Below are 20238 nucleotides of genomic sequence, written 5' to 3'. Positions count from 1 at the left end.
CCAGAATTGTATTTGCAAAAAACTGGAAAAATGAAACAATACCAAAAGAGGAAGAAATCATTCGAAAAATAATGGACTGTGCCGAAATGAGTAAATTGACATTTGAAATTAGAGAGCAAGAGGATGAACAATTTTATAAGATATGGGACCTGTTTTATCAATGGCTAAGGGAAAAAGAACAAAATTTTGGAAATGAAAAATGATATACTTATGCTTTAATTGGAAAAAGTAAATGATGATATAATTATGCTGTGAAATAATTCAACAATGATATAAGGAAGTACTAATATAAGGTCTGGTGATATAATGTATAAGGTTAAGAATTTATTATAATGATATTTCGCTGCTGATAAGGTAATTCTAGTAGGGGAACAAATGAAAACTGGTATATATAGGCAGCGATGCCTTGTTGAACAATGAAGGAATAAGATCTCTGTTTGAAGGTATGAAATGCAAGGTTAACAATGAATAGAAGTATATTCTCTGGGGGAAAACAATGCTAATGTTAACTGAATATATATGGTAGAAGGAAAATGAGACCTTTAGTTACATTAGAGGAAATATCTGAGATGGTAAACATTATTTGAAGATGTAGATGTTAAAACAACCGTAATCAAACGACATGCTGCATGTGATGATGGTTTTTTTTCTTTTTCTTTTTTTGTTTTTGTTTTGTTTTTTTTTCCCCTTCCCTTTTTAGACCTTTTTTGTCCTTTTTGGCCTTCCCCCCTCCCCCCACCCTTTTTTTTTCTTTTCCCCTTCTCTTTTTGAACTTTTTTTTTTCTTTTGTCCTTTTTGGCCTCCCCTCCCTTCCCCCACCCTTTTTTTTTTCTTCCTCTCTCCCTTGTTTTACTTTGTTGTTTTTTGTTTTTTAAACCCTAGCTTATTGTGGTGCTTATTAAATATACAATAGAGAGATACGGGATGTATAAACTTAGTAGGGATGCACCTGTGATTAAACGACATATTGTATGTGAAGATTGGTTTTCCCTCCCCCCCTTTTTTTTCTCTCCATCCTCTCCCTTTCCCATTGTTGTCTATGTAACAAAAAAATAAAAATAATTAAAAAAAGAAAGAAAGAAAGAAAGAAAGACAGACAGACAGACAGACAGACAGACAGACAGACAGACAGAAAGAAAGAAAGAAAGAAAGAAAGAAAGAAAGAAAGAAAGAAAGAAAGAAAGAAAGAAAGGGGACCTCTTCCAGCCAAGACCCCTCTCCAAAAGCGGGGTGGGCTAAGCTCTCTCCAGTCCTAGCCAAGCCCCACCACCACCACCACCCTCCCTTAGCCTGGAGGCTCCGAAGCAACCTCTGTCCCAGGCTCGTCCCGCTCAGAGGCTCCTCCGCTGGAGCCTCCGCACTCTGCACGTGCCCAGGAGCCCCCTCCCCATCCAGCCCCCGACTCACCCCACTCCAGAAACTGCTGGACGCTCCTCTCGCGGCGCAGCGGGGCGGCGCTGCATTCCTGGTGGACGCAGAGCAGGAGGTCGAGCAGCCCCTCCAGCCCCGCCGCCCCCTCGCCCCCCAGCAGAGCCCGCAGCCCGGCCGGGCGCCGCTCCAGCGGGCTGCACATGCTGGCTGTCGCGGCCGAGGAGGAGGAGGAGGAGGAGGAGGAGGACGCGGGCGCCGGGCCGGATCCTCCGCGGAGCCCGCAATGGGAGCAGCCTCAGCCCCGCCGCCCCGCCCCGATGAAGTCCACATGTCTTAAAGTGGCCAAGGTCGGCCACCCCGGGGTTAATAATGACCCCTCAGTTGCCCTGTTAGCATCTGCTCAGCCTCCCACGCAGGAGCTGGAATTGCCACCGGGCAGCTACCAAAGGGAACCCAACCACAGATGCTCCCCGAAGAGAACCGGAGAAGCAAGGAAGAGTCAATCAATGCAGGCTTAACTCAGGCTTGGCTCTTCGACTGAGCCACACAGTGGTTTGTTTGTGGGAACTCGGCAACTGCTGTTTGCTAGCCTCAGCTTCCCGCTCAGGGTGATTCATAGCCCCAATGGACTGTGGTTTCTTCAGCAAAGACGTTTGAAATCTTCTTTACACCTTTTTTTCCCTTGGATGCTCATCCTGCCTGGCATCTGCTGGGAATTTACCATAGCCTCGAGATGGGAAAGTGCTTAGGGCAATGGTTCTCAACCATAGCCACCTCAGAAGTGTGGCTTTCGGCTCCCAGAATTCCCCAGTCATCTCAATTTAAGATATAGGGACTTCAACTCCCAGAATTCCCCACTCAGCATGCTTCTAGATTCATGGACTTCAACTCCCAGAATTGTCCAGTCATTGTACTTTAAGAAATACGGACTTCAACTCCCAGAATTCCCCAGTCAACGTGCTTTAAGAAATATGGACTTCAACTCCCAGAACTTTGCAAGAACTGGGGTGAAAGCAGGTCTAGGAAGGAAGGAAGGAAGAGAAAGAGAGAGAGAGTAAAAAAAGAAAGAAGAAAGGAAGGGAGGGAAGGAAGGAAGGAAGGAAAAGAAAGAAAGGAAGAGGAAGGAAAGAGAAAGAAAGAAAGATCATTTGCAGAGATGAGCAAGAGGGAGAGAAGAAATAAATAAAAAGAAAGAAAGAAGAGAGGGAGAAGGAAGGAAGGAAAAGAAAGAAGAGAGAAAGGAAGGAAGGAAGGAAGATCATTTGCAGAGATGGGCAAGAGAGAGAGAAAGAAAGAAAGAAAGAAAGATAGAAAGAAAGATAGAAAGAAAGAAAGAAAGAAAGAAAGAAAGAAAGAAAGAAAGAAAGAAAGAAGAAAGAAGAAAGAGGGACCTCTTCCAGCCAAGACCCCTCTCCAAAAGCGGGGTGGGCTAAACTCTCTCCAGTCCTAGCCAAGCCCCCCACTCCACCTCCCTCCCTTAGCCTGGAGGCTCCGAAGCAACCTCTGTCCCAGGCTCGTCCCGCTCAGAGGCTCCTCCGCTGGAGCCTCCGCACTCTGCACGTGCCCAGGAGCCCCCTCCCCATCCAGCCCCCGACTCACCCCACTCCAGAAACTGCTGGACGCTCCTCTCGCGGCGCAGCGGGGCGGCGCTGCATTCCTGGTGGACGCAGAGCAGGAGGTCGAGCAGCCCCTCCAGGCCCGCCGCCCCCTCGCCCCCCAGCAGAGCCCGCAGCCCGGCCAGGCGCCGCTCCAGCGGGCTGCACATGCTGGCTGTCGCGGCCGAGGAGGAGGAGGAGGAGGAGGAGGACGCTTTCCCTGCGCTTACAATTCAGGGGTGGTTTTTCTTTCCTAGCCAAAGATCAGCCAAGATTGGTCAGCTGCTGCCCCCTAGCGGGGCTCTTGAAATAAAATCGAGAGGTCGAGGCAGGAGAACCCCAGGATTGGAAGGGACCTTGGAGGTCTTCTAGACCAGCCCCCTGCTCAAGCAGGAGACCCTACACCATTTCAGACAAACAAGTGTCCAGTCTCTTCTTAAAAACCTCCAGTGATGGAGCATCACTCACTGTCAGGAAGTTTCTCCTTCATTCCAGGTTGCTTCTCTCCTTGGTTAGTTCCCATCCCTTGTTTCTTGTCCTGCCCTTCTGGTGCTTTGGAGAATAATTTCACCCCCTCTTCTTTGGGGCAGCCCCTCAAATACTGGAAGGCTGCTGTCATGTTTTTCAGCCACAGTTTTGCCTCGGCCCGAACTTGGGATGCTGCTGGCGGAGGCTGCCTGGGAGGCGAAACTTTGTCCGCGGACTCGCCCGGCCCGCCTGCCCCGTGGAATGACGGGGGGGGGGGCAGGAGGGGGCGGCGGCGCTGCATTTTCCTCCCAAGGAGAAACTAAGGCTGCGGGGGGGAGGGGCGCAGCGCAGCCGTTTCGGGGGAACTTGGGGAGCTTGGCCGTTCCGAGAGGCCGAGGGAGGCTCCGCTGCGGGAGGGAGGGGAGGGCGCCCGCCCGCCGCCGCCGGCTCCCTTCGCCCAGCCTGGCACCACAGTAGCTCTCCAGGGCTGCCGTTTTGTCGCCGAAGCGAAGGCGCGCACTTGGCCTGGCGGCCGCTCGGGCTGAAAGGACGCGGAGCCTCGTGCTTCCCATGGAGGGGAGGGGGCAGGCGGCCGACCTCCCGTGTCGCCAGGCGGTTCGCTGACCCTTCCGAGAGGCGAAGGCTTCGGTGCGCCAGGCCCCCCGCCCAGCCCCGAATGCCAAGCCGACTGCGGCTCCTTCGACCCGCCTGGTGAAGCGCCTGTTGCCGCCCCCCCGACCGAGTCTGCTTCTTCCCGTTTGATAGCCGTGTATTCTACTCCTTGTGAAGAGTCAAATATGGTGTCAAGATGCGTATTCTGTAAACTCTGGGAATGCTCCATACTTCATGGAGGGATCATATGAGTAACACTATCCTAGTATTGTACCTAAGCAAGACTGTCTAAATCTGAAAGATGTTGGCTTGATTAGGAATGCTTTTTATGATTAAGCTGAATCATAAATGTGTTAAAATATACATTTATTTAATTGGAAAAAAAATAAGGTTGGGGATCTTAGATAACAAGAAGCAGGCAGCCTCAAAGGAGCTGGATGTTCAGTGGCAAAACTGGCACCGGGGTCTTGTTTCAGGTGGGGCGTTGTGGTTGGGCATCGACAGCCCTTCCTGTCATGTGGTGCTGGTGCTCCTTGGGCTGGACGGGGGACTGGAATCCGAGACCTGCTGTGGGGGGAAAAAGCGGAGATTGTTGCAGTGTTTTAGAGATGAAACTCCAACAGAAACGGAATAACTGAGTTGGAAGGGACCTTGGAGGTCTTCTAGCTGGCCCAACCCCTTTGCTCAAGCAGGAGATCTTTAGAGAATAACAGAGTTGGAGGGGACCTTGGAGGTCATCTATTCCAACCCCTTTGCTCAAGCAGGAGAGCCTTAGAGAATAACAGAGTTGGAAGGGACCTTGGAGGTCTTCTAGTCCAGCCCCTTTTCTCAAGCAGGAGAGCCTTAGAGAAGAACAGAGTTGGAAGGGACCTTCGAGGTCTTCTAGTCCAGCCCCTTTGCGGGAAAAAGGTGCATCTCATACTCCGAAAATTACGGTACTTCATCTGACCTTGATTCCGTCCCTGTTAACGCAGCCTAGGATTGCGTTGGCTTTTTTTAGCAGCTCCGTTCAACCAATGCAAACGCACATGGGACATGTCAACAAGTACTACGACCACCCTATAAAGTAGTGATGCTGAACCTTTTCGGCACTGAGTGCCAAAAAAGGCGGTGTGCAGGTAGCACCAAGTGCAGAAAAGGGAGCACTTCCCACACTAGGAAGAGGAGTTGCTTAGGCGGCATGTGCATGCCGGAAAATGTGCTTCCGGTTTCTGGTGCGCACATGGGCACCAGTCGGCAAGACCTCCAGTTACTGTCGCACATGTTCATGCGCCATTCTCCTGGCCAGCGCACATGCTTACGCTGGAAAATGGAAGACTGGCTGTTCCACTTTCTGGCCCTGCTACACACGTAAAGGCCAGCTGATCATCACATGCGCAACAGACATGCCAGTCAACGTGGCTCTGCGTGCCACTTCGGGCACCTGTGCCATCGGTTCACCATCACGGCTTTCAAGCCTTAGTCAGGCCACACCAGAATCCTGCATCCAATTTTGGTCCCCACACTCTAAACAAGACTGTGAGACTCTGGAAAGAGTGCAGAGAAGAGCAACCAGGATGGTGAAAGGACTGGAGGCTCAAACATACCATGAACGGTTGCAGGAACTGGGCCTGGCTGGTCTAGGGAAGAGAAGGACCAGGGGAGACAGGAGAGCATCTTCCAATATTTCAGGGGCTGCCACAGAGAGGAGTTAGGGGGTCAAGCTATTCTCCAAGGCCAGACAAGGAACAACAGATGGAAACTGACCAAGGAGAGATTCAACCTGGAAATAAGGAGGAATTTCCTGACAGTGGGAACAATCAACCCATGGAAGAGAAGTTGCCTTCTGAAGTTGTGGGAGCTTCATCCCTGGAGACTTTCAAGAAGAGACTGGACTGCCCTCTGTCAGAAATGGTGTAGGGTCTGCTGTTTGGCCAGGGATTGAACTAGTTGACCTAGTCTAGAGAAAAGAAGGACTAGGGGAGACATGATAGCAGTCTTCCACTATCTCAGGGGTTGCCCCAAAGAAGAGGGAGTCAAACGATTCTCCAAGGCACCTGAGGGCAGGACAAGAAGCAATGGGTGGAAACTAATCAAGGAGAGAAGCAACTTAGAACTAAGGAGAAATTTCCTGACAGAACAATTAATCAGTGGAACAGAAGTTGCCTTTGGAAGTTGTGGGAGCTTCATCCCTGGAGGCTTTCAAGAAGAGACTGGACTGCCATCTCTCAGAAATGACATAGGGTTTCCTGCTTGGGCGGGGGGTTGGACTAGATGACCTCTAAGGTCCCTTCCAACTCTGTTCATCTAAATCTTAAAGACACCCCCCCCCCAGTTCCACACTCACAGCCTCCGTTTTTGCTCTCGCTTACCTCTCCCAGTGACGAAAGAGCAGAGAAGAAGGACTGTGGAGACCCAGAAGAAATGTCAGTGACTGAACTTACTGACTCGAGTCTGACTGTGAAACGAGAAAATGGGGAAGACAATTAGCAAGAGACTGGAGCTGCAGGGGACGTTTTCTTCCAAGCGAGGCCCTTGGTGAGTGGACTTCAATTCCCACAATCTCCCTGCGATCATGGCTACCGCTGAGAATTCTGGGATTTGAAGTCCATGCAGATGGAAGACCACGCCTGTAATGTTAGTGAATGAACGAGTTTTTCATGCTTACGACTGCTTCAGTGTCCTTACGGTCACGCGGTCAAAATTCAAGCGCTTGGCAACAGGCACGTATTTATGCCGGTCCCCTTTTGCGATCTTCTGACAAGCCAAGTCCGGGGGGAGCCGGATTCACTTAACGACCGTGTGACTAACAAACTGCAGTGGTTCACTTAAGCACGGTGGCAAGAAAGGTCGCGAAATGGGGCAAAACTCATTTAGCCACAGAAAATTTGGGCTCAATTGTGGTCATAAGTCGAGGACTACCCGTACTCCCGACCCTGCTGCTCAAGGGCCCCTTAAAAGCCCCTCCACACACATTCCCAAGTGGCTCTTGTTTCCCTGGGTTCTTCTTACATGAGGAAACAGGGGGGGTCCTATTTTGGCCCTCGGGTGATGGCAGTCGCATCTCGGAGAGGCTGCTGCAGCGCATTCGGACTTCGGCCTCCCTCTTCTTCTCTTCCTGCGCCTGGAAATGGGGTTAAGAAGTGGGATAATGTCAGGGTTCCAAATAGCATCCAAAATTAAACCAGAGTCCGAGGCAAAGGATTCCTCTAAGTTCCAATTGATTAAAAGAGCCATGTTGGCACATCGGGGGAAACCCGAATCTGAAAGCTTCCTGGTTTTCCCCACCCAGTTGAAAGTTCAAGATCTTGCCCCCCACACCCACAAGTCCATCCCATGGTCCTATCTTCCACTGCCACACTGGCAGTTCCATCCATCTACATCCAGCCAGGTGCAGGAACAAAAGTGACCTTGACTTTCTAAGAAGAATGTTGTTATGGCTACATATCATCTAACTCCTTACAATTCCCCCTTCCCGTTTTCCCACCATAGAAAATGCATAGTAGAATAATAGAAGGTGTGGCAGGCCAAAGACCCACAAGAAAAGATGGCTGCAGGCCTGACAGGTGGAGAATAAACAAATGTATGTTGGAAAGACTCCTGACTGAATTATCTACAGCAGCAGGTTAAGAAATGCCCAATTCTTGCATTCAGAATAACCATAATTTTAAGATCAAACAATCGCAATCAATCACAGAAGGATCTTGATAAAACTTGAACATTGGGCACCATTGAAATTCAATGGTGAAAAAAGGAAGGTTCTACACTTAGGCAAGAAAAACGAAATGCACAGGTACAGTATATGTTGCTCAATAGTAGTAACTGAGAGAGGGATCTTGGAATCCTAGTGGACAACCATCTAAATAGGAGCCAGCCGTGTGCAGCAGCTGCCCAAAAAGCCAACCCAGTTCTAGGCTGCATAAAAAGAGGGATAGAATCAAGATCCCGTGAAGTGTTAATACCACTTTACAAGGCCTTGGGAAGGCCACACTTGGAATACGGCATCCAGTTTTGGTCGCCACGATGTAGAAAAGATGTGGAGACTCTAGAAAGAGTGCAGAGAAGAGCAAGAAAGAGGATTAGGGGACTGGAGGCTAAAACATGAATTGTTGCAGGAACTGGGTGTGTCTAGTTTAATGAAAAGAAGGACTAGGGGAGACAGGATAGCAGTCTTCCAATATCTCAGGGGCTGCCCCAAAGAAGAGGGAGTCAAACTATTCTCCAAGGCACCTGAGGGCAGAACAAGAAGCAATGGGTGGAAACTAATCGAGGAGAGAAGCAACTTAGAACTAAGGAGAAATTTCCTGACAGAACAATTAATCAGTGGAACAGAAGTTGCCTCCAGAAGTTGTGAATGCCCCAACACTGGAAATCTTTAAGAAGAGGTTGGATAGCCATTTGTCTGAAACGGTATAGGGTTTCCTGCCTAGGCAGGGGGTTGGAGTAGAAGACCTCCAAAGTCTCTTCCAACTCTTGTTATATTCTAAAAGTGTTGAAGAACAATTGAGCTGGAAGGGACCTTGGAGATCTTCCAGTCCAGCCCCTACTCAAGCAGGGGACCCTAGACCAGTGATGGCGAACCTATGACACGCGTGTCAGTGCTGACACGCGTAGCCATTTGGGGTGACACGCACAGGATTTCATGCGATTCATCCTCGGCTCCTGCACGGCCGCCGAGGATGAAAGAATCTGTGCTGGAGGAACGGGGGGGGGACGACGTGTGATCTCCCCCGCCCACACTCACTTACTGTATCGCCACCACCCCTTTCTGAGCGCAGGGGCTGCTGGTAAGGCGTGCGTGCCGTGCGCACACACGTCATCAGCGCGGCGAGGGAGGACCCGCAGGAGAGGAGCGCGGGAACAATGCGCGCCTCTCTCCAGTCAGGCCGGCACAGAGAGTCTACAAAAAAGTCACTAATAGGCAGGTTAGTTAAAGAATTCGCCCTCCCCCTCACTTATCTCAATTCACGGCAGGGCTGTGGAGTCTGCTGCTTCCAGCTCCACGTCCTCATCAACATGCCGCTCCGGCCCGCCCCCGCTATGAATATTCATATTCTTCGCCCTCGCGTCACTAGGAATATTCATAGCAGGGGCGGGCTGGAGCGGCATGTTGATGAGGACGTGGAGCTGGAAGCAGCCGACTCCACAGCCCTGGTTCACGGCACCCCAAACAAGTTCAATAATATCAAGGGCAACATACAAATCGACTGATGAACAAAGAAGTTACTAAGCAGGTATGTTAAATAATTTGTTTTTGGTTTATTAAATACAATTATCCAGCCTCAAAGGTCCCTGATTTGATTCTCCTCCCACCATTCCTCATGCCCCGCCCCCCATCAAGTGACTCCTCCCTCCCCAGGGCCCTCTTACCGGAGTGTTGGGGCTCAGACTCTGCGCCGCTAACTGCTTCAGGGCCTCCATCTCCTCCATCGTTTCAGTCGCCATGGCCCCAATGCGCCCAAAGGCCTTCTCCATATTGCTCACGCTGTATAGGGGGGGGAGGGGGGAGAGAGACAAAAGTTCGGTCTCAATTCTAGTCATAAGTCGAGGACTAACTTCAATTAATTTCCATAAATTCTAACTAAAATTATAATCCCCCCCTGGCATCTTGCTCTGAACTACCAATCCCAGAATTCCACTGGATGAGATTCAAGGGGGAGGGGTTTGGTCCCAACCTATCAGGAGGGCGCCAGGTTTTTTGGTGGGGGGGGGAGGGAAGGCTGCCCTAGATGCTGGGCTCCTTTAAGAGAGAAGAAAAGACACTCCGCGCATCCTCAGAGGCAACCTTGCCAGTGCAAACTCTGGAGGGGATTCCCTCACCCCTTAAAAATGTTGTCGATCTCACTCCCCCAGTTGGCCAAGGTGGCTTTGTGGGATTCGGAGGTGCAGCTCCCTGGTCCGGGGTGCAAGCCGTCGTTGCCCCGAGAATCCACCTGTTGCAAGAAGCAGATTGCAGCCTTTAAAAGAGCCATTGGGGGTACAGTGGGGGAAAGGGGCTACAGCAAGAGTTCGAGTCCCGCTGAATCACAACAGCTCAGCTAATGCAAGAGTCAGCAACCTTAAACACTTAAAAGAGCCGCAAAGGTCCTAACTGGAACCTCCCGTTCAATTCTGGAGACGACCGGAAGTCCCCTTCCATTCCGACCATAGAGTGTCCTCCTAGCGGGGCCTCCTTTTTCCTCTACCTGTCCTAACCAAAAGCTCTATCGATTGTGGAGCCGACTGGCGGCAGGGAGCCGCAGCAGAGGGATGAAAGAGCCACATGCGGCTCCAGAGCTGCAGTTTGCCGTCCCCTGGGCTAATGCACCGGACTTTCTCAACCCAACCTTCCTCGCAGGGTTGTTGTGGAGCAAAGCACCCCATTTTATGCTCCTGGAGAAAAAGGGAGGGAGGGTGGGGGAGGGGAAGGAAGAGGCAATTTGGGAAACCATAAAATTCCCCAGAATTCGATGCACATCTACCTGGTCACTGGGAGGCCACGGGCTGCAGCTGCTGCTCGTGGCTGCTTGGCCTCCTCTGTTTGGCTCCACATTTTCACACCTGGGAAGAAAAAAATCACCCCCCATTCATCATACAAATAGCCCTCAACTTACAACCGCAACGGGTGGGATCTCCAAGGCCTCGAACTTTGGCAACTTTAACGGAGTTGAAGTCCACAAGTCTTAAAGTTGCCAAGGTTGGAGACCCCCTGGCAACGGTGATCACAACTTCCATCTCTAAACAATTGGGTCATTAAGCGAGTCATCACATGACCACACCCAATTTCACAGTTGTCGAGAGAAGCACATGGCCGTTAAGTGAATCCTGCTTTCCCCTTTGACTTTGTGTCAACTCATAAATCATCTCACTTTTTATTTCCTTTTTTCTTTTTTTCTTTCTTCCTTTCTTTCTCTTTCTCTCTCTGTGTGAGTCTGTGTTTGTATGTGTGTGTGTGTGTGTGTGTGTGTGGCAGTGGTGGGTTTCAAAAATTTTTGGAACCTCTTCTGTAGGTGTGGCCTGCTTTCCAGGTCCACTGATGGAACCTCTTCTAACCGGTTCGGTAGATTTGACGAACCGGTTCTACCGAACTGGTGCAAACTGGCAAGAACCCACCTCTGATCTGCTGGTGAAGCTACCTATCCCACTTTTTTCTAGCTTACCAAGAAATGGGTTGCGGTCTACTTTGTAGAATGCCTTGCTGAAGTCTATTTATTATGTCCACAGTATTTTGCTAATTTAGTCACTATATTGAGGAATAAAATAAGATTGGTTTGGCATGATCTGTTTGTTTTTAACAAACCTGTGTTTGCCGCTAGTTATTACTTTATTCATTTCTAGGTGTTGGCAGGTCTGTTTTTTAATTATCTTTTCCAGTATTTTCCTGTGAATTCATTCAGTAAAACTTATTTGCTGGGAAACGAGCTAAGCCAGTTCGATGCCTACAATTTGCAAACTCCAGCAAAAAAATTAAATAAATAAAATAAAATAAAAGGTGGGTGGTGGTGGTGGTGGAAATCACAATATTGTTTTGTAATACAGATAGTCCTCAACTTACAACCACCACCGAATTTTGCCCCCCCTGTCCAGCCTTTCTGGCCACAGTTGTTAAGTGAATCACTCTGACTCTCAGCATTGTTAAGTGAACCTGGATTCTTCCTCGTTGACTTTGCTGGTCAGAAGGTCACAAAATGGGGACCCAGGGACCCTGCGGCCATCGTAAATATGAGTCAGTTGCCAAGCTGACTGATATTTTGATCACGTGGCCACAGGGGGCTGCAATGGTCATTAAGTGTGAAAAATTGTCGTAAGTCACTTTTTTCAGTGCTGTTGCAACTTCGAACGTTGTACGTTGAGGACTCTGCCTGTATTCACAATTTAGAGACCTTATATCAGGGGTGTCCAAACTTGGGAACTTTTAAGATTTCCCTGCATGGGGGAATTCTGGGAGTTGAAGTCCACAAGTCTTAAAGTTCCCAAGTTTGGACACCTCTGCCTTACAGGAACTGGGGACCGACTAACACATTGAACCACTTTTTAATACATGCACAGGAGCATTTAATACATGCAGTTGGCTGTCTGAATGCAGCAACCTCCGGCTGCGAAAATCAAAATGATGGAAAGCATCAGAAATCCCCATCACATTGAAAGACTAAATCACCCTGCCATCTTATCCTCGCACAATCCCAGATGCCCAGCAGAAAGCAGACGGCCGCAGCTCCCTATTGGCCGGCCAGTGGAGGGTTTCAAATTTTTTTAGAACCTCTTCTGTAGGTGTGGCCTGCTTTGTGGGAGTGGCTTGCTGGCCACGTGACCGGGTAGGAGTGGCTTGAAGACCATGTGACCTGGTGGGAGTGGCTTGGCAGTCACATGACTGGGTGGCGTGGCCAACTTGTAAAATGTGGTGGAACTCACTTAACAACACTCTTGCTTAGCAACCGAAATGTTGGCTCAGAAACTCTGGCATTTGAAGCACACAAGTCTTAAAGTTGTCAAGTTACAAGACCCTCGCACCCCTAACCCTTTAGGAAAAAAAACCCCAGGGGTGTTCAAACTTGACAGCTTTAAGACTTATGGACTTCAACTCCCAAAATTCCTCCTCCAGTAATGTTGGCTCAGGAACTCTGGCATTGAAGTGTGCAAGTTTTAAAGCTGTCAAGTTACAAGACCCTTGCACCCCTAACCTTTTAGGGAAAAAAGACCCAGGGATGTTGAAGTTGACAGCTTTAAGATTTGTGGACTTCAACTCCCAGAATTCCTCCTCTCGCTCTTCATCTTGATGATGTGCGGACGGATGGGGGGAGGGAGCTGGAACCAGTTCTAAACGGCACAGTAGATTTGTGGAAGCTCTTCTATAGAAGAGGTTAGAACTAGCAGGAACCCACCCCTGTGGCCGGCGGACAGCAGTTTTGAGATAGGCTGCAGCTAAAGCTGAAGGCTCTACGCTGCCCGGAGCACAAAAAAGGAAGAGCCAAGTGGGAGTAAGGTGGAAATCAAAGCAACACAGGTGTACTCACATCCCGGAGGTGTAGGTGAATCCAACGAAGGGGAGGTGATGGGCTGAGAACGTAGCGTGGGAAATTGGTGGAAGCGTCTCCTAAAAATCAGGAACAGAGGAGAAAAATCAGGCGCCATTCCTCCCCCCCCCCCCCAAATGCCCCTGCTCTCCTGGGTATGCAAGCGAGGGCAGGAGGAGTCGTTAGGGGCAGGGTCTTCCTTGCAGGGTCTGTGTTCAAAGTTAATATACACACACGGTCGACAACATGATCTGGGGGACACTGTAAGATAGGTGTGTGGACTTCAACTCCCAGAATTCCCCAGCCAGCTTAGCTCAGCTTAGTTGGCTGGGGCATTCTGGGTGTTGAAGTCCACATGCCTTACACTGACTTTATTGTCACTTTGAATATACACGAATATACACTAATCAGCACACATTAAAATGAAATTTCGTTGCATACCACTCTGAAAGGGTCACCACCTCCAATATACACTACATAAACATGACGAAATAAATAAGGGAGAAAAAGAGAGAGAGAGAGAAGAAAGGAAGGAAAAAGAAAGAAAGAAGGAAGGAAAAAGAATGAAAGAAAGGGAGGAGAAAGGGAGGGAAAGAAAAAAGGAAAGGAAGAATGAGAGAGGGAGGGAGGGAAGGAAAGAAAGAAAGAAAAATAAAGAAGGAAAAACAAAGAAGGGAGGAGAAAGGAAGAGAGAAAGGAAGAGAAAGAAAAAAAGGAAAGGAAGAATGAGAGAGGGAGGGAAGGAAGGAAAGAAAGAAAGGAAAAAGAAGGAAGGAAGGAAGGAAAAAGAAAGGAAGGGAGGAGAAAGGAAGAAATAAAGGAAGGGAAAGAAAAAGGGAAAGGAAGAATGAGAGAAGGAGGGAGGGAAGGAAAGAAAGAAAAAAAGAAAGAAGGAAGGAAAAAGAATGAAAGAAAGGGAGGAGAAAGGAAGGGAAAGAAAAAAGGAAAGGAAGAAAGAGAGGGAGGGAAGGAAAGAGAGAGAAAAAAAGAAGGAAGGAAGGAAGGAGCTCAAGGTTGGGAAATCCTGCTCTAAGGGCTAAATTTCCTGCATTTTTTTCAAAATACATTCAGTTGCTCCTGTTTTTTGGCCTTGCAAAATGACTTAAAAGCCATCGGTGTCTGCATCCAGTCAGAATGAAGCCTAAACAACGGCACCCGCAGAGTAACGTTATCCTGTAACGGCTGCATTTATGTATTTGTGTAACTGATACTGGTGCGGGAACTCATGTCCCAGTATTTGCACAGTGTTTGCACCACGACTTCCATTTTATCCCATGCCTCCTTGCCGGGGCCACTATAATAGTCCTTGACTTACAAAGTTACGACGGATCTCCCCAGGGATTCTTAAACCCAGATATGAACTTTCACCGGCCTCCCCCAAGAATAACCCTGCATTCGGGGTTAGCTGTTTCCAGCGTCCCACAATCATGTCATCACAATGTACATTTTTTTGTCGGAAACTTGGGGGGGGGGGGGTGTCACTTCCAGTTTCTAGCAAAAAGCATCTATTGTGGACAAGGGATTTGCCTACCTCCCTTACAGCTCTGTTCTTTTTACTTTTTACAGAGCACAATTGAGGGCCTTTTAACAAACTGCATCCCTATTTGGTTTGGTGGCTGCAGTGCCTCAGCTAGAAACTCCCTACAGAGAGTGGTAAGGACAGTGGAGAAGATTGTACAAAGCTTGCTCTCCGTTATTCAGGTTGCTGCTTATAAGCGCTCTGTGCTTAGAGCTTGAAGCATTGTTAGAGACCCCACACACCCACGCCATGTTCTGTTTCGGTTGCTCCCCTCTGAGAGGAGGTTTTGAAGGATTTCTAGCAGGACCAGCAGATTCTGGGAGAGCTTTGCTCCTTTCATACCATCAATCTTGTAAACTCGCAAGACTTGTTTCTCTCTCCATGTACATGTGTGCATCCAAACTAGATTGTGTTGTTTCTCTGTGTCATATAATATATGTGGGTATCTGCATAATTTTGCATTTATTTATATATCTTTTCATGTTTATGTAGTGTATATGGGAGGTGGTGACACTTTGGGTGCTGTATGCAAAGAAATTTCATTTAAATGTATGCCAATTAGTGTACGTTCAAAGTGACAATAAAGTTATTATTCTACTCCACTCCACTCCATTCTATTCAGAATTCTGTTCTATTCTATTTCATTCCATTCTATTCTTTCTGTTCTATTCTATTCTATTCTTATTCTGTTCTGTTCTAATTCTATCCTATCTTATCCTAATTCTAATTCTATCCCATCCTATTCTTTCTAATTCTATTCTATTTTATTCTTATCTGTTCTGTTGTTCTGTTCTGTTCTAATTCTATCCTATCCTATCCTATCCTATCCTAATTCTATTCTATTCTTATTCTGTTCTATTCTAATTCTATCCTATCCTACCCTATTCTAATTCTACCCTATCCTAATTCTACTTTAATTCTATTCTATTCTATTCTAATTCTATTAAATTATATTCTAATTCTATCCTATCCTATTCTATCCTACCCTATCCTAATTCTATCCTATCTTATCCTAATTCTATCCTATTCTAATTCAATTCAATTCTATTCTATTCTATTCTCATTCTCATTCCAATTCTATTGAATTCCTATGGTGGTGCAGTGGCTTGAATGCAGGATTGCAGGCTCATTCTGCCAACTGCCAGCAGTTCGATTCTCACTGGCTCAAGGTTGACTCAGCCTTCCGTCCTTCTGAGCTGGGTAAAATGAGGACCCAGATTGTTGGGGGGCCAAGAGGCTGACTCCGTAAACCGCTTAGAGAGGGCTGTAAAAGGACTGTGAAGCGGGATAGAAGTCTAACAGCTATTGCTGTTACTTCTTAAAAACTCTCGCTTAGCCACAGAAATCTTGGGCTCAATTGTGGTCATACGTCGAGGACTACCTGCACGGCGTCCCACTTAGCGAGCAACGTAACTTGCCACCATTATTCTGGCCTTGATTCTAGTCCTAAAGGGAGGACTTCTTGTTATTGAGGGATGCATGTACATGTTTTGTTTTTATAGCGGCAGCTGCCACCGCCATCCCACCCCCCAGCAGTGACTCCCTACTTTTCCATTCACTCCCAAAGGGGTGGCATGGATGATGTCATCGGTCACAATTCAAGGACTACCTGGATTGGAGAGCTGTGTGCAATGAAATTTCATTTTAACCTACGCCAGTTAGTGACAATAAAAATCCATCGAACTCTACATCTAAGGTGTAAGCTAATAAAGGGTTGGATTAGACTGGATTTTCAGTGGCATCTTTGGGTTTAGGCCTGACCACAAATGCAGTGGCACTGAAGCAGTGGCACTGAGCATGGGTTGCCAGCCCTCTGTGGCATCTCCTTTCCGTCCTGTAGCCTCCCAAGTTTCCATCAGATCTCAAATCCAGCCAACCCCCCCCCCCACCCATCCCGCTCTCTCGCTCTAGGGCAGGGAGGTCAGGATCTGCTTGGCAACTCCTGGGGTTCCTGCCCATCTCGTACACACACACACACACACACACACCAGCCTGGCACAAGGCCCTTGGCATCGCCCTTGGCATCATGGATCGTTACCGCTTCTTTGAGGGTGTCGTCGTCGACATTGAAGTTGGAAGTGTCGGCTGGACTGGCTACCTCGGGGACCAAGGGGGGAGGGCTGTTGCGGAGGTCCTCCCAGGCGATGCGCTCGAAGAAGGGGTGGCGCGTGAAGTCCTCGATGCCCTTCTGGCCCAGGCGGACTTCTTGGCGGCACAAGAGCTTGCGGATCAGGTCCTTGGCACTCTCTGAGACGTCGGTGATATGCAGAGGAAACTGCAGGTGGTCCTGGAAGAGGAAAGAGAAGCAGGGATGCCGACATCTCAGAGGGTCTATCTGCTAGCCTTGGGCAGCTGGTATCGATAGGGGGCGCTGTGCTCTGCTGGGGATTCCGGAAACCAACATTCCTGGAAGTAACTAGGATCATGAAAGAACAGATCGGGGTTGAAGCAAGGTAACCATAAAAGCAACAGATCAGGATTTAAGCAAGGTAAATAAGATCATGAAAACAACAGGTCAGGGTTTAAGCATTGTAACCAAGATCATGAAAAACAGATAAGGGTTTAAGCATTGTAACCAAGATCATGAAAAACAGATCAGGGTTTAAGCAATGTAATCAAAATCATGAAAAAAACAGATCAAGGTTTAAGCAATATAATCAAAATCATGAAAAAAACAGGTCAGGGTTTAAGCATTGTAACCAAGATCATGAAAAAACAGATCAGGGTTTAAGCAATGTAATCAAAATCATGAAAAAAACAGATCAGGGTTTAAGCAAGGTAACCAAAATCATGAAAACAACAAATCAGGGTTTAAGCAATGTAACCAAGATCATGAAAACAACAGATCAGGGTTTAAACAAGGGCAAGAGAAAGGTTGCACAGCTGTCAGAATTCACCCTGCATTAACAGAAGTGAAGAGGCAAGCTCACCCTTCAAGAACGGGCTACAGCCAGTCCTCGACTTACAACCATTCACTTAGTGACCATTTGAAGTTGCAACAGCACCGAAAAAAGTGATTTATCGGCATTTACAACCATTGCAGTATCTCCATGGTTACGTGATCACCATTCAGAAGCCTGACAGCCGACTGGCATTTATGACGGTAGCTGCGTCCTCCTGGAGGTCACGCGATCCCCTTTTGCGACCTTCTGGCCAGCAACATCCATGGGGGAGCCGGATTCACTTAACAACCATGTTACCAGCTTAACAACGGCGGTGATTCACTGAGCAGCCGGGGCGAGGAAGGTCGTAAAACAGGGCGGAGCTCACTTCGTGAGTGTCTCGCTCAGCCACGGAAATGTCGAGCCGAAAGGTGGCCACGACTGGGTGGAGAAGAAAGGCCCTGCCATGGGATCGTTTGAGGTGACTCGTGAAAGCGAGCCAAGCTACGTTTGGGAGGGGAAGTGGGAGAGATCACACCCAGGGCTGGCAGCCAATTTGACTCAGGGAGGGAGTTGCCTGAATCTTTTGCCCCAGACAAAAAAATCCATCAGCTACTGAACGGGTGCAAAATCCAGCAGTTGAGCCCGACCAACGGAAGATGGGCTTTGGGGTCCTCCTGGTTGCTAAGCAACCTGGAGGACCACACAGCCCATCTTCTGTTGGTCGGGCTCAACAGTTGAATTGCCCCAGGGGCCTCCCGGTTTCCTAGATCTGAAGATTTCACAATGGGGACCAATTCCTTCGCTCCGTAGCTCTTTCTCGTCCTAACGGCTTAACGCTTGGTCTTCCCTCCTGATCTGAGCCGTGTCTCTCAGATTGTATACACAAGGAATCAAAATCAGGATAGAGCCGGAAGGGACCTTGGAGGTCTTCTAGTCCAGCCCCCTGCTCAAGCAGGAGATCCTATACCATTTCAGACAAGTGGCTGCCCAGTCTCCTCTTGAAAGGCTCCAGGGATGAAGCTCACACAACTTCTGTTCTTTGCAGACTAACAGAGTTGGAAGGGACCTTGTAGGTCATCTAGTCCAACCCCCGGGCCAAGCGGGTGACCCTACACCACTTCTGACCGAGGACAGTCCAGTCTCTTCTTGAAAGCCTCCAGGGATGAAGCTTCCACAACTTCCGAAGGCAACTTCTGTTCCATGGGTTGATTGTTCTCCCTGTCAGGAAATTCCTCCTCCTTCCAGGTTGAATCTCTCCTTGGTCAGTTTCCATCCATTCTTCCTTGTCTGCCTCTTCTTGAAGACCTCCAGGGATGGTGCGCCCACGATTTCTGGTGGCAAGCTGTTCCACTGGCTAATTGTCCTCACTGTTAGGAAGTTTCTCCTTAATTCCTTCTCCTGCTTCTCTCCTTGATTAGTTTCCATCCATTGTTTCTTGTCCTGCCTTCTGGTGCTTTGGAGAATAAATTAACCCCCTCTTCTTGGGGGCAGCCCCTCAAATTTTGGAAGACTGCTATCATGTCACCCCTAATTCTTCTTTTCTTTAGACTAGCCAGACCCAATTCCTGCAACCGTTCCTCATATGTTTTACTCTTCAGGCCTTTAATCATCTTAGTTGCTCTTCTCTGAACTTTTTCCAAAGTCTCAACATCTTATTTTTGTAGTCTGGCGACCAAAACTCGATGCCGTATTCCAGGTGTGGCCGTACCGAGGATTTATCAAATTTTATACTAAGACTTCACACGGTTTTGATTCAATGCCTCTGTTTATACAACCAAGGATTGTATTCGCTTTTTTGGCTGCTGCCGTGCACGGCTGGCTCACGTTTAAGGGATCATTTTATGGGAGCTTCATCCCTGGAGGCTTTCAAGAAGAGACTGGACTGCCCTCTGTCGGAAATGGTGTAGGGTCTCCTGGTTGGGTGGGGGTTGGACTAGATGACCTCCAAGGTCCCTTCCAACTCTGTTAATCTATATTCATTGAAACAGAGGTTGCCTTCGGAGGTTGTGGGAGCTTCATCCCTGGAGGCTTTCAAGAAGAGACTGGACTGCCCTCTGTCGGAAATGGTGTAGGGTCTCCTGGTTGGGTGGGGGTTGGACTAGATGACCTCCAAGGTCCCTTCCAACTCTGTTAATCTATATTCATTGAAACAGAGGTTGCCTTCGGAGGTTGTGGGAGCTTCATCCCTGGAGGCTTTCAAGAAGAGACTGGAGTGCCCTTTGTCAGAAAGAGTGTAGGGTCTCCTGGTTGGGTGGGGGTTGGACTAGGTGACCTCCAAGGTCCCTTCCAGCTCTGTTCATCTGAGTAGTGCCACCAGAGGCCCTGCCCCATGGAAAGGCTCCATCAGCCGCTGGGAGGGCACCCACAGCCTGCCTACAAGCAGGTCAAGAGAGTGGGGTGATTTCCTGCTTCTCTTTGGAATGAAAACGGTGGGTGTACTACTTCCTGCCCCCCCATGCCCCCCACATCTGGAATCCCCTTCCAACCCTGTCTAAACTGTCTACCTGACTCCAGGGTCCCCCCCCCCCCAGTTCCTGTTGTTGAGCCAGGTTGCGCCTAACCGGTACTTGAACCTTTGGTTTTTCCTGCATAGGTGTGAAACTTTGCTTTTCTCCCCATTAAATGTCATTTTTCTTGGACGGGGCCCATTGTTCAAGTCCATCAAGATCTTTCTGGATCCCCAGCTTCTCTTTTTGGGTGTTGGCTCTTCCTGCCAGTTGCAAACCAATTGCAAACGAGGGTTTGGCCATCACGTGTGCATAACAAGCACTTGCAAAACAAGTAAGTACAGGCAGTCTCGACTTACAACGGGTCAT

The 20238-nt window shown here is 48.6% G+C and overlaps 1 protein-coding gene across 1 annotated transcript in view; it reads right to left on the bottom strand.

The window, feature by feature from the left end:
• Window positions 1-6689: 6689 nt before the first annotated feature.
• Window positions 6690-20238, bottom strand: part of LOC148042271 (serine/threonine-protein kinase MRCK gamma-like) — a 30269-nt gene continuing 16720 nt past the window's right edge. Inside the window, exons 8-14 of the mRNA XM_087703068.1 lie at window positions 16576-16824; window positions 13019-13098; window positions 10487-10565; window positions 9846-9958; window positions 9396-9510; window positions 7000-7149; window positions 6690-6782 (exon numbers count right to left, since the gene is read on the bottom strand). Coding sequence (XP_087559194.1) covers window positions 6690-6782; window positions 7000-7149; window positions 9396-9510; window positions 9846-9958; window positions 10487-10565; window positions 13019-13098; window positions 16576-16824 — 879 coding nt within the window. The remainder of the gene's footprint in view (window positions 6783-6999; window positions 7150-9395; window positions 9511-9845; window positions 9959-10486; window positions 10566-13018; window positions 13099-16575; window positions 16825-20238) is intronic.

Source organism: Thamnophis sirtalis, unplaced genomic scaffold (genome assembly GCF_051295495.1).
Source record: "Thamnophis sirtalis isolate CommonGarterSnake01/CBP01778 unplaced genomic scaffold, rThaSir2_p1.2 scaffold_19, whole genome shotgun sequence".
Classification (NCBI taxonomy): Eukaryota; Metazoa; Chordata; class Lepidosauria; order Squamata; family Natricidae; genus Thamnophis; species Thamnophis sirtalis.
The sequence above is the reverse complement of the archived record's forward strand: the minus strand, read 5'-3'. Positions and strand labels throughout refer to the sequence as shown.